Source organism: Lithobates pipiens, unplaced genomic scaffold (genome assembly GCF_037356315.1).
Source record: "Lithobates pipiens isolate NorthernLeopardFrog02 unplaced genomic scaffold, aLitPip1_a1.2 Scaffold_8, whole genome shotgun sequence".
Classification (NCBI taxonomy): Eukaryota; Metazoa; Chordata; class Amphibia; order Anura; family Ranidae; genus Lithobates; species Lithobates pipiens.
This window is the reverse complement of record NW_027507903.1, coordinates 248,726,034-248,740,168: the sequence shown is the minus strand read 5'-3', so window position 1 is coordinate 248,740,168 and position 14,135 is coordinate 248,726,034. Positions and strand designations below refer to the sequence as shown.

The 14,135-nt window shown below is 39.8% G+C and overlaps 1 protein-coding gene across 5 annotated transcripts in view; it reads right to left on the bottom strand.

Annotated features, from left to right (window-relative positions):
• TBC1D30 (TBC1 domain family member 30) overlaps window positions 1-14,135 on the bottom strand; it is a 117,285-nt gene that overhangs the window by 3,807 nt on the left and 99,343 nt on the right. For 3 of the 5 annotated variants that reach the window (XM_077469787.1, XM_077469789.1, XM_077469790.1), the window contains 5 exons: window positions 12,190-12,295; window positions 7,324-7,436; window positions 4,880-5,016; window positions 1,778-1,978; window positions 962-1,021 (listed from right to left, as the gene is read on the bottom strand). In XM_077469787.1, coding sequence (XP_077325913.1) covers window positions 962-1,021; window positions 1,778-1,978; window positions 4,880-5,016; window positions 7,324-7,436; window positions 12,190-12,295 — 617 coding nt within the window. The remainder of the gene's footprint in view (window positions 1-961; window positions 1,022-1,777; window positions 1,979-4,879; window positions 5,017-7,323; window positions 7,437-12,189; window positions 12,296-14,135) is intronic. The other 2 variants (XM_077469788.1, XM_077469791.1) reach the window with 1 other exon arrangement.

The window sequence follows — 14,135 nt, the reverse complement described above, 5'->3', positions numbered from 1 at the left end:
TGCTTCTGTCTGGTTTCATTAATTTAAAGTCACAGATCCAAAACAAGCATGTTGTAAATGAGTGTCAGAATTCCTCATCTCTTGTTTTAGGTCAGTGGCTCAGAAAGAAGAAAGGCCAGAAATGGCAGCCCTAATTATTCTCTCATGATAGTTGTATTTAAGCAAATTAATTTGAAATGTCCACAGAGTAAGTTTTGTGAAGAAACATATAAGCTGTAAGATAGTAATTTTGCGTTTTCAAGGGGTGATTTACAATAAAACATGCATGGTAATTCTTAATGGAGCAGAGACTTCGTCAGAGTTACAAGTGAACAGAGGTGTAATATTAGCTGGCGTGCATGCTTTTCTTGCCAATATGTGCAGATCGGTACTGTATCTCTGGAGGCATGAATCAGGAAAGCAGCCAGATATTCCCGGGACTGATCTCCTCTCAGGGGAATGATAAATAATGTTCAAAAATAATAACTATTCACCCTTCCCAATAAATGAAAGAATTATTAGCTGCTTTGTTTAAGTGATAGATGTTGTCTGGCTGAGCCAAAACTGACCAGATCAGCCAATGTCTCACATCTATGGATCCCTCAACTTGCAGCAAGTCTGATTCCAGCACAGATACTTCTGGAATACAGCTAATTTGGCTATATTCTAAAACTGAAATTATTCCTCCCTCTCTTTTGGTCAAAATTCAAGTACCTGAATTATGAGACCATCTGAACATCAATCAACTAAAAGTAGATAACCCAAGAAGAAAATAGACCAAGAAGTGGTCTATTTTCAGAAGACTGATCTGATCATTCAGTTGCTCTGTAGAGACATTATCTACAATGAATATTAGCATTCATGTATGGGCTAAACTGAATTTTCTACTGTAGTTAACAATCACAATGCTTCATTAAAGGATGACCATGCATGTTAGAAACAGAAAACAAAACCTCCATAAAATAGGAACTTTTTTAAATACCATTATTCAGCTGATCCCTGGGATCAAACAAAATCCCAGGATCCCTTTCTTCTTCGAGTCCTAAGTTTACAGAAAAAAAATAAAATAAATACAACGTGCATTAATGAATATTAAAAAAAAATAAAAATAGGTGCACTTTGCCACAGTTTGCCTTTAAGTCATCAGCTTAGCAGGTATGGATAAATGCAAACATACAGTATACTATATGTATACATATCTGCCAAGATAGTAATATAAGAACTGCCACTGACAACCTGTCTTTGAAGGTGTAAGATTTGGTGCAGTCATACCTATGCTTGCTGCCCCAGCTATTGAGTGACTGACTTGGAACAAACGTGTGTATCAGGTGTCAGAAAACCAGATATGCATATTCTTGTTCTAAGTCAGTAAGGATCGAATATGGGTGATAACCCTGTATCTTGTACCTTAAAAGAAAAATCAGCCATGGCAGTTCCAATATACTGCTATACTGACTGGTTACTTCTAAATGGCTCTTGTGTGCCCATCACAACTATAAATAGTGGCAAAACTTATAATTGAAAATAATAGCGATACTTGGGTAGAATTTAAAACTTTTTTTGCATAACATCCTTATTTGTTGTAATTTTGTCCTTACAAAAAGATGGTTTACAATTACAAGCAGATATTGAAATCGACATGATATCGAAGACAAAAGTTGATTTCAACTTGCAGTGGGTTTATGAACAGAAGCTGATAATTACCTGGTCATTATTACATTTGTTTTCCTGAGATCTATAAAACTTCTAAAAGGTTCTCCACTATAAGAAATGAACACAGACAAACTAAATATTTTACCTGCTCTTATGTAGACCTGGTGAATTTGCTGCAGTTGCCTTTTCTTAATCCTTGAGTACTGTTGTTTTAGGGCATTGATGTCAGTGGTCATGCGCTCCATCATCATACTATTGAATACAGCATGATATTCTCCACGACATGAGTCAATTGCACCTGGACTGAGCTCTGCAATGTTGCCAAGTTTCTGCTCTTCTTTATGCTCTGGAAAAAAAACAGAGACAATGTTAAGGTGTGGCTATTATACCGTGAAACTTTAATGAGAGCCTAGGTGCAGAGATTAGCAAGATGCTATGGGTTATAACCTAAAGTGTGTATCTATACAAGCACCTTTAGTCTCCACTAAAACTGAGGAAATTGAGCGCATCTCACTAGAAGCAAGTGAATAGAGTGCATCTCACAAGAGCAAACAATGTATAATACTGCCTTAGGTCAGTCCACCCTCATCCGTCCAATTACCAGGTGCCTGTCCAGCTCATTACTAAAGAAATACAATTATGTAGAAGTTTCCACGCAGCTGTGACATAATACCCTCCTCCTCCCCCCTAAAGCTACTAGCACACACTGTGAAATTACATTTAGAAAATAAAAAAAATAAAAAAAACTATCATTTGTGCCAGATGCCATTTTTTTTTAGAATATATATCCGGGCCAATAAGATAAATAGAGAGAAGTGTATCAGTCTGGATATATAATTAAAAAAAAAATCTTATACAAAAAAAAAAAATGGTATCTGACCTATCATCTATGGGTCTTTTTTTTTTTTTTTTTTTTTTAAAGGATGAGCATATTTCTAAAAGTCTGAGTGAAGGTCTTTGTGTAGATAAAATAATTTGAAGGTAGAATATCACAGAAAATTGAAAGTGTGTGAGTGCACCGAGGGTGGTCATATATTGAATTTAGGTGTGGAATTATCATTGAGAGAGAAACCTTCTGAACAGTTCTGTTGTATATTAACGTGTGGGACTTTAATAAAGACTTTATTTAATAGATATTAGGTGAAAATGGAACGCAGCACAAAGTATAAGTTTGTTATTACTGAAGACTCCATATAAAAGATTGTGGATGACTACACTTTGGTAAAAACAACTTTTTTATTGCACTATAGCCATAAAAAATCATGCAATACAAAGAAGACGACGTGAGACCCCTAACACATTTTATGCTGTAGAGAGCTTAAAGTGATTGTAAAGTCAATAAAAAAATAAAAAAATAACAAACAGGTCATACTTACCTCCTACTTACCTACCTGTCCCCTCCCTCCTATCAAGTGCATAGAATGCATTACGATAAAAAAACCTTCTCCCTTTTGCGCACACTCTATAATTTAAGCGTCTCACCAGAAATGAGGAAATGGGCTGAGTCTCTTCCCTGCCCACTTCAGTTGTCTGTGCAACATTTGAACATGATAAATAAGGAGATAGAGATGTGTGTAAATATACTCAACACACAGCCATTAATGTCTAAACCACTGGCAACAAATGCGAGTACACCCCTAAGTGAAAATGTCAAAATTGTGCCCAAAGTGTCAATATTTTGTGTGGCCACCATTATTTTCCAGCACTGCCTTAACCCTCTTGGGCATGGAGTTCACCAGAGCTTCACAGGTTGCCACTGGAGTCCTCTTCCACTCCTCCATCATGGAGCTGGTGGATGTTAGAGAACTTGCGCTCCTCCACCTTTCGTTTGAGGATGCCCCGCAGATGCTTAATAGGGTTTAGGTCTAGAGACATGCTTGGCAAGTCCATCACCTTTACCCTTAACTTCTTTAGCAAGGAAGTTGTTGTCTTGGAGGTGTGTTTAGGGTCATTATGTTGAATACTGCCCTGTCGGCCCAGTCTCCATAGGGAGGGGGTCATGCTCTGCTTTAGTATGTCACAGTACATGTTGGCATTTATGGTTCCCTCAATGAACTGTAGCTCCTCAGTGCCAGCAGCACTCAAGCAGCCCCACACAACAATACCACCACAATGCTTGACTGTAGGCAAGACACACTTGTCTTTGTACTCCTCACCTGGTTGCCACCCCACACGCTTGACACCATCTGAACCAAAAAAGTTTATCTTGGTCTCATCATACCACAGGACATGGTTCCAGTAATCCATGTCCTTAGTCTGCTTGTCTTTACCAAACTGTTTGCGGGCATTCTTGTGCATCATCTTTAGAAGAGGCTTCCTTCTGGGACGACAGCCATGCAGATGAATTTGATGCAGTGTGCGGCGTATGGTCTGATCACTGACAGGCTGACCCCCCCCCACCCCTTCAACCTCTGCAGCAATGCTGGCAGCACTCATACGACTGTTTCCCGAAGACAGCCTCTGGATATTACGCTGAACACGTGCACCCAACTTCTTTGGTCGACCATGGCGAGGCCTGTTCTGAGTGGAACCTGTCCTGCTAAACCGCTGTATGGTCTTGTTCTTGGAGCTCAGTTTCAGGGTCTTGGCAATTTTTTATAGCCTAGGCCAGTGATGGCAAACCTTGGCACCCCAGATGTTTTGGAACTACATTTCCCATGGTGCTCATGCACTCTGTAGTGTAGTTGAGCATCATGGGAAATGTAGTTCCAAAACATCTGGGGTGCCAAGGTTTGCCATCACTGGCCTAGGCCACGTTTATGTAGAGCAACAATTCTTCTTTCAGATCCTCTGAGAATTCTTTGCCATGAGGTGCCATGTTGAACTTATAGGGACATGAGTCATGAGAGAGAGTATGAGTGAGTGAGAGCAATAACAGCTAATTTAACACACCTGCTCCCCATTCACACCTGAGACCTTGTAACAATAAAGAGTCCCATGACAGCGGGAGGGTAAATGGCTAATTGGGCCCAGCAAATTTACACTGTTATACAAGCTGTACACTCACTACTTTAGATTGTAGCAAAGTGTCATCTCTTTAGGGTTGTCACATGAAAAGATATAATGCAATTTTTTTACAAAAACGTGAGGGTGTACTTACTTTTGGGAGATAGTGTGTGAGTGTGTATATATTATAGCTTTACCTTAAAAGGTAAAATATACTGTAGCTTTACCTTTCAAATCAGTGGTATGCAATGATATTTATGTATACACACAGTTCTACACTTAAACTAAAATTTTAGCTTACCTTTTATTTGTTTCTGGTACCTCTGCAGTTCCGGGGCTAAAAGTCCACTAAATGGGCCAAGACAGCCAACTGAATTGGCATTTATGTCTTCATCTTCATCATTTTCTTCATCGCTGTCTCGCATTTTGCTTGGTCGCCTAAAATAATAGGGAGTAATACATGCTATACCTGATTTATTCTGTATTTTCTTCACATTCCTATTCTTCTTAAAAATGTTTAACAATTATTAAATAAAGGCTTTATTAATTAAAACAACCTGAACTCTAAAATACTGACTTAAATCTAGCATCTATTAAGCCCCTCATGTTCTTTTTTAGTTTAGGCATTACAGGTGCTCAGAATGCTTATGCACATGGATATGTAGATATGTTCAGAGTTGGAATACTAGGCACCAACTTCTTTGATCTCCTTAACCTGTTTACTGAGGCTGCCAATTACACTAATGGGACAATACTCAGTGCAGATAGACAAACAGTGTAATCACCGTGCCAAGGAATAGAAGTTATATACAAAAATACACAAAATATACTAAAATAGTATTAAATGCTCTTTTTTTTTAAATAGCACATTGTTAACACTCTGCATGTGTGTATGTACACATACCAAGCTCTTGGCAAACCACTGTGGGTTACTAATCTCAGAGTGCCATTTCTCCAAAACTTTTGGGAAGGGAAATGTGTGCCCCGAGTATTTCACAAGTACTGTTCAAAAGCAACAGCACATATGCAAGGGTGTGGGTTAGGGAAGTGGCTTGCTGCCCAATTATCTTATGCTATGGAAACATTTCAGCGTCTGTATATGCCAGCCGAAAGCGTGGCTCCATTAAACCCTACAGGAGCCACCCTCAATCTGTATATTACAGCCAAAACTAGGAGGACCAACTGATACACAGACACAAAGAATCACTTAAGTGGTTCTAAAGTCAGAAGGTTTTTTTACCTTAAGGCTACTTTCACACTAGCAGCACCGGCCTCTCGTTTTTGCAGTGCTTTTTTGGCTGCTAGTCGAGCTCTTTTTAGCAAAAAAATAAATAAAAAAATAGTAAAAAAGTCCCAAAGCGCTTTTAAGGCCTATTCATTGCAATTGGCAGGGTGTTTTGGGAGCGCTAATAACAGCGCTGCCAACCCACCCCAAAGATGCTGCTTGCAGGACTTTTCATAACTTCCTGCAAGCGCACCACCCCAGTGTTGAAAAGACACACTGTAATGAAGGGCGCTTTTATAGCGATAAAGTGCCTGAAAACCGCCCCAGTGGGAAAGGGGTCTAACATTCTATGCATTACGGTAAAAACCTGGGTGCAGCTCATACCCCAGCCCCCTTTATTTACCCGAGCCCCATCTTGATCCAGCGATGTGCATCAGAGCAGCGGCTCTCCCAGGTCTCTCTCTCCTCATCGGATCACAAAGCCATTGGCTCCTGCTGCTGTCAATCACAGCCAGTGAGTCAATAAGGAGCGAGGGAGGGGGGGTAGGCCCAAGTTGCACTCTGTGTGTGAATGGACAATGTCCATTCACAAAAGCGTGTCTATGATTATTATTATTTAAGGTATTTATATAGCGCCGTCAATTTACACAGCACTTTACATATACATTGTGCATCCACATCGGTCCCTACCCTCCCTACCCACAAGGAGCTTACAATCCAAGGTCCCCAACTCACATTCATATACTAGGGCCAATTTAGACAGAAGCTAATTAACCTACCAGCATTTCTTTGGAGTAGGGGAGAAAGCATGCTTGAGTGCCTCCATAGCAAGAGGCTTGCTATTAGGGGCACTCTGTATGGGGAGGAGCCAGGACCACCGATGGAGGACCCAAAATAAGGAGGATCAGGGCTGCTCTGTGCAAAATCACTGCATAGAGCAAGTAAATAGAACATTTTTTTTTTAATTACAACCTTTAGAATTATTTTAATAAGCAACATGTTTTCACAAGTTTCTCCCTTGCTTATTAAAACATCTGAAAAGTTCTGGTCAAAATAGGTTTTTGCAACTATTTTGCATTACCGGTGGTCTTAGTTGCTTTCAACATTTTGCACCTAAATAGTAACTTTATTGTTGCTTTCTTATAGAGATTTGTGGGTCACTATATCAAATACCAGAGATCCAACAGAGATACCAGCATATTAGCAAAGGGAGTTTGTCTTCCAAGATTCTGTGCATCATGGTTGATTCCTCCACTGCTGTCTATCCAGGAAATCCATTGACACTTTTAAAAACATTGTTCTGAAGATACAAGTTCTCTTGATCACCAAAACTTGATACTTGCATCACTAAAGGAGTGTAACATCAAACATATGTCATTCACATAGCCCAAGTCTGCCATTTTTCCTGTTAGACCATACTAACACGTACATATCCCATGTGTAACTTTTCTAAATCTGGCAGTGCTATAATTGGTCTAAAGTTTATATGGTGTGAAGCACAAAATATCATAACTACATACCCAGAGAATGAAGCAGACTTAACAGGTGCTGGGAAAGGTGTGATATTATAGGTGTACTTCTCCCTCAGCTCTGCAAGTTGTGGAAATGGGAAAGGGGCCATGGAGTACACAGTCTAGAGAAAGCAAAGGCAAATATTACTTGGGAAAAAACTGCACTGCTAGCATCTAAAATGAAAAATTACATACACCACATTTTGAGATATATATATATATACATACACACACATACATATACATACATACATACACAGTAATACAGTGAATGACCAAATGCTGTGTTTATTTGAAGCCTACTTGTGAACGCTATATAAAACAAAGAATGTGCAAGGTAAATCTCTGGGCATATTTCATGTGTTGCAACACACCAAGGACCTTAACCACTAACATACTGTATAGCCAGAAATTTCATAAAGAAGAAACTAATAAATACAGGCTGGTACTGAAGTGGTTAAATTGAAGTGGAACCAGGAATCTGAACCAAGAAGTAGTAGAGTGATCATCCTGGCTGTGCAGTGTGGCAGAGGTGTGCAAGTCACAAGACTTGCTGTATAGAATTCATGTTTTATCATTTTGTCTGGTAGAGGATTTATATTTCAACTGTGTATTTATCAGTCTGCCTCATGCCGCGTACACACGATCAAATTGTCCGGTGTACTTAGTCCGCCGGACCGCATTTCGCCGGACAATCCGATCGTGTGTGGGCTTCAGCGGACTTTTTCAGCGTAAAGTCCGGCGGACTTAGAAAGTAGTTTTGCAGCCCAATCTTTCCGCCGGACTTGGGTTTCAGCGGACAATATGTTCGTGAATATGCTAGTTCGGTGGAGTAAGAATGACACATGCTCAGAAGCAAGTACGAAAAGGAAGCTATTGGCTACTGGCTATTGAACTTCCTTTTTCTAGTCCCGTTGTACGTGCTGTACCTCATCGCGCTAGCAATCGCCGGACTTTCCGTGTGTGGCCAAGTCCGTTCGGTAGAAAGTCTGCCGGACTATCCGCCTATCCTATCTGCCGGACTATCCGCCGGATTGTTTGCCAGACTAAGTACGCCGGACAATTCGATCGTGTGTACGCGGCATAAGATTCCACTAAACATGAAAACTGTGTCCTGCCAATTCAGAGCAAAGCAATAGTTTTCTTTGCTCACCTATATTTATATTGGCTTTTGAAATTTACAAATGTAGCAATTTAGAAATTGTATGCAAGGTTTAGCACCTGAAAACACTTTGTGAAAAATAAAAAGTGCATTTTATATACAACTATATAGATCAGACCAATATGAGGGACAAAAAGAGGAGGAAAGAGGGACAGAGGGACTTTGTTCCAAATCGGGGTCAGCCCCTCCAAATCATGGACGGTTGGGAGCTATGTCTATATAACCCCAGCATATCCATAGATTTCATTGCTCCCTCACTTTTCCATTCAGCACCAAAAGCCAAAGAAAATATGTATGGAAAAGCATGTGACTCTCTCAGCTGGCAGACATGGAGTCCATAGACCCGAGTAAACTTGACTGCTGAGTAAGCTACTCAGAGCTTACATATTGGATAAGTGGATAACCTGTTGCTTTGTCCTGCATGGGACAAGCACTGCACTGGTTCACTTTAAACTGTTCTACCAAGTATAACTGTGTTTACTGGGCAGCTTAAAGCAGAAGCTCACATTCTAAACTCCTGATAAAAGCATAAGATATAGTGCATATCATGACATACGACATATCATGGCAGCATTACTAAATAACTACTGGTAAATAATTACTAAATAATATTTTGAGTAAAAATGTACCTTCTGCTTCCTGGGGGACCCATGTACCCTCCCATAGGGCTTGATGAACAGCAAGGTAATTGAGGTAACCATCTCAGACTCCTCACAATATGAAGATCCCACATTCAAACCCCTGTCTACAGGAGTGTCAGTACCACAGACTACTTATGTTGGCACATTTTTCCCTGGAACTGACACAATGGATGCCAGGGCATTTTTCCTCCCACTGTCCATGGACACCAGCACATTAATACATTTCCACTGCCCACTGACAGTCTGCGGACACCCGGGCATTCTTTCTACAACAGACCAGCAATGCTATGGGCAGTACCTTACACACCCCTAGCTGCTGCACCCCACACACTGTGTTGTTAATTACATACTCAAGAAGCCTGTCACATTCTCCTTACCCTGTACTCAATATATTAACTTATATGTTACATATTTCTGCCCACTGTACTCCATACGCTCTGTTGTAGGTTACACACTATGACCAATGTATTATACATGCTTTGCTATTCCTGACTGCTGTATTGTATAGGCCAGCGATAGCAAACCTTGGCACCCCAGATGTTTTGGAACTACATTTCCCATGATGTTCATGCACTCTGCAGTGTAGTTGAGCTTCATGGGAAATGTAGTTCCAAAACATCTGAGGTGCCAAGGTTCGCCATCACTGGTATAGGCTATGCTGTATATTACATTGCATACATGATTTGTTGTAGGTTACTTAATCTTGACCAGTTCAATTTTTACACAATGCTGTTTGTTGAATATTCTACACTCTCACTCTATAATATAATGTTGTCTGCTACATAGTCCTTAGATCTACACGCTTAATACTTTACTATTTTGATGACATTATGCTTTAGCCCCCAATCACACCAATCTCATGACATGTCGTACCCTATTGTCGGCAATGAAACTGTTCAAATCACTGTGACGCCAACTTTCAAGTGCTGCACTATTTTGATTAAAAGGTTCCTGAACTATTTTTGCTGATTTAAAGGTGCGACTTGCATAGATATCGGTGCATGAAGTCGCACAGATGTCAGCCACGCCACACCTGAAGTCGCACTGACCCGCAGCTTTGAAATTGTGTGATTTCAAGTGAAGTCGCACGATTTCAATGTCGGATTCAATGTGAACTGGGGCTTAAAAGGTCATTTTAAACCCCTTCTCCACTTTAAAAAAAAAAAAAAAAAAAGCAACGAAACCAAAATGTGGAACATTTGAATTACAAGTAATCTGCTGGCCCATTTATAAAGCAGGTAACGCAACAAACCGTATTCGGTAAGGGGGGTATAAACAGAGGTGGGTGGTAGTCTGTCTGTTTTACCTGTATAATTTGCAGTCAGTTTGTCATTCTTGAGGAATGCTTAAAGAAGCTTACCTAATAATGCAGCCTGCAATCACCGATCACAGGCTTCATTTAAAAATACACCAATGATAGTTTTTTGTTTGTTTTTTCCTTTTGAGAACTTTTATGTACAGATCAAATTATGCTGCTTTGTAAGTACAAGAAACTTGGCAAGTGATTTTTTTTTTTTTTTTTTAAACAAAATGTTTTCCTATTTAAACTTGTCGAAATTTTATTACTCAGTTTCTCTGACATTTTACCAATAACCCTAATCCTCTTCCCCATTTATATCCTTTTTCTATGTCCCACCTCTCCTCTTCTTTCCTCTTGCTAAACTCTTTTCTTTTGTTCCCTGAATCTTACCATGAGCATAATTACATTTCTGATGTTTATGGATCTCCTGACTGCTTTAATATGTACACCTTGTACTGTTCCAAGTACAGGACCTTCATCCAATCTCTTGTAAGTTTATCCTCTGCACAGCGTTCTTTTGCTGACAATGACCCCTTTTTGTGAATTTCCTTTCTTCTTTTATATTTAATATTGCAATGTATTTATTGCTATATTAACAATGTTTATATGCATTTGCATTCACTCGTTGTGAGCGAATGTCTACGTCACTTTCTGAAAATTTGTTAATAAAAAAAATATTTAAGGTTAAGCTCCTTTGGCTGTACTCCTCCTATGGAACACAGGAGTGCAATTTGTTTTGCACTCCTGTGACCAGTTTTTAGCAGAATGCAGGCTGAAGTCCGCTCTCCGCCGACATCACAGAAATCAGTCCAGTTATTCCAACAATGGGAGCATGGATCCGTCAGGTGCCTGGACTGACACCCCGCTCATCCTGTCAGCAAGCCGCTGAGAAGCTGAGATGGCCGCTCCCTACCTCTCCACAGATCAGCGCTCCAATGAGAGAGGAGGGAGCAGAGCGGTGAGCTTCTGAACAGCAGCGTTCTACTCAGAAAGCTGAGAGAACTGAGCCATTGGCGATGTTCGATCGCTCAGTTCTCAGTGTAGAGGCACCGTGGGACAGATGCAGCATCAGACCGATGCTGCATCCACCTAGTTGAGTATGAAACTGGAAAAAGAAAATCCTATACGTCTCTTTTAACCTTAGTAAAATGTGAATTTTACTACAACTTAATCTTAATGAATCCTCAAGCCTTTTCAGTCTTTTTGTACTAAAAATTTTGTAAAGAACTACCAAGCTTTGTACCAGAAGCAGGATTTCATTTGGTGTCATTATAAAAGTGGGAAATAACATTTCCACTTTTTATTGACAAGAGCACAAATTTTACAAAATTTCACTGGTTAAACTGGGGAAACATTGAATACAAAATAAATGTTGGAGGAGGATTCTGGTATGTTCACAAAAAACAATATATTGTTCACATGGGTATCTTCGGTAATGACAACGCTATAGCCGAACCAGTAAGGCCCACAGCTGAAACATAAAAATAAATTTATAAATAGGGTTTACAGGTGTGAGAGATGGAGCTACACCCCAAGTTCTGGCATTAAAGAACATGTCAGGATAGTGTCGTTATCATGGAATACCAGTGAAAATTGTAGTGTAATATATTGTAATTATTAATTGCAGTAGACCAGCAGACCTTGGTACCTGGTCTACCTGATAACTTATAATCGGGGTCTGCTTCGAAGAGAGATCACAGAGTTGGAGCAGTGAAAAAACTCTCAAGTGTAGACTCAGAAATGGAAAAAAGTACATTAAATCCCATAGATACCTGCATAAGTTCGTGGCTATCTATCAGATTGTCTTCAAGCATCTCCTGTGTCAGTTTGCCCATCAGACTGTAGAATTCATCTGCATCCTGGCAGCACTCAATCTGCCTGTAACACAGACACCATTGTGAAAAAAACAATCCCCTGCGCTAAAGATACTCATTAGTGATTAGGCCTGCCGCTGCTGTACACGACACAAGTCAAAACATGGAAAAAAGGGTATGAATACCACAGCCCTGACAGCCTGAATAAATACAATAAAGTGCAACTGTAGTGCATACAAAATTAAGTGCAAAATTAATAAAAAAAAACAAAAAATATATCAAGCATGAAGCCAATGAAAACGTAAAAAACACATACAAATATGTATAAACTTCTAGTTGGAAGATTCCTTTCACAGGTGCTGCTGTGATAGAAATAGTCCAAATCAATATTAAGCATGCGACCAGTGAAAGTCCAAACCAGACGTGCACATAAACATATAGAAGTTCTCAGTTGATAAGTTCCTTTCCCAAGTTCCTTTCAAAAGTGCTGCTGTGCTAAAAAAAAAAAAAAAAAAAAAACAACAACATATGATGCTGTAAACAGGTGCATACAGGATCCACACCATCCCTTTATGGTTGAACTCACCAGATCCAATGGACCCCCAAGCAGTACTGTGTTGCTGGTCAGGTGAGCTTAGTATGGTCAGCGGGGTGATAAAAACGCCAACTCCTGGGTGCAATCCTTCCTGGAGAAGGCACAAATATATGGAGAAAGAGCCTGCATAGTAAAGTATGTCTTGTTTAATTCATTAAAATCAATCTTTACAGAGTTCCAATCATAAAATCAATCTTTACACGGTTCCAAGGTGGAGGACAAATGGATGAACATCGGTGACATCACGTCCGATGTCCATTCAATTGCAGTTAGGTTTTGAGAGAACCTATGTATTAATGGACTGGCAATTGATGTTCATCCATTTGTCCTCCACCTTGGAACCTTGTAAAGATTGATTTTATGATTGGAACTCTAAAGATTGATTTTAATGAATTAAACAAGACGTACTTTACTATGCAGGCTCTTTCTCTATGTTTGTGCCTGACAACACCCCAGGAAGGATCACACCCAGGAGTTGGCGTTTATCACCCCGCTCACCATACCTCGATAGAATCTGGTGAGTTCAACCATAAGGAAGGGGGGAGGGGGGTGGATCCCGTATGCACCTGTTTACAGCATCAAGTGTTTTTTTTTGTTTTGTTTTTTTTAGCACAACAGCACTTTTGAAAGGAACTTGGGAAAGGAATTTATCAACCGAGAACTGCTACATGTTCATGTGCACATCTTTTTTGGACCTTCACTTGTCATATGCTTAATATTGATTTGCACAGACATCATTATCTTGTAACTTCAGTATACACTCCACTATGCACACAGTTGGAATTCAGTAAATACTCAGTGATTGCTACATAGTTCAACTCAACTAAAATGGTCACCCTAAATCAGCAGGCTCAAGGTTTTTTTTTAAAGGGCTACGCCAACATTAAAGCTATCCATCCAGTCCTAATTTTTTGAAAGTCCTGTCAGACAGCACTGCCTGGCTGGTGCATCACATTTCTCTATGGCAGTACAGCTAAGCTCACTTCTTGCCCCCACATAAGAGCTACTACATCTACAAATTCTACTTTACAAGAGACTGGAAGATGCGGATACCAGAACAGTGCATTAGCTGCATTTAAACATTTATTGATTCATTTTATGAATGGTTTTATTTGGTGTTTATCTGCCCAAAGTTCATCTTTAAATGCTGCAAGAAAAGAGATACAAGCATGAATGCACAAAAGTGTATTTAAATCTAAAACATAGTTTCGGTATATTCGGCATTATGCTTCACCTTTGCAAAGTTACCTAACCCTTATGCCGTGTACACACGACCGGACTTTCCGTCGGAATGAACTCTGACGGACTT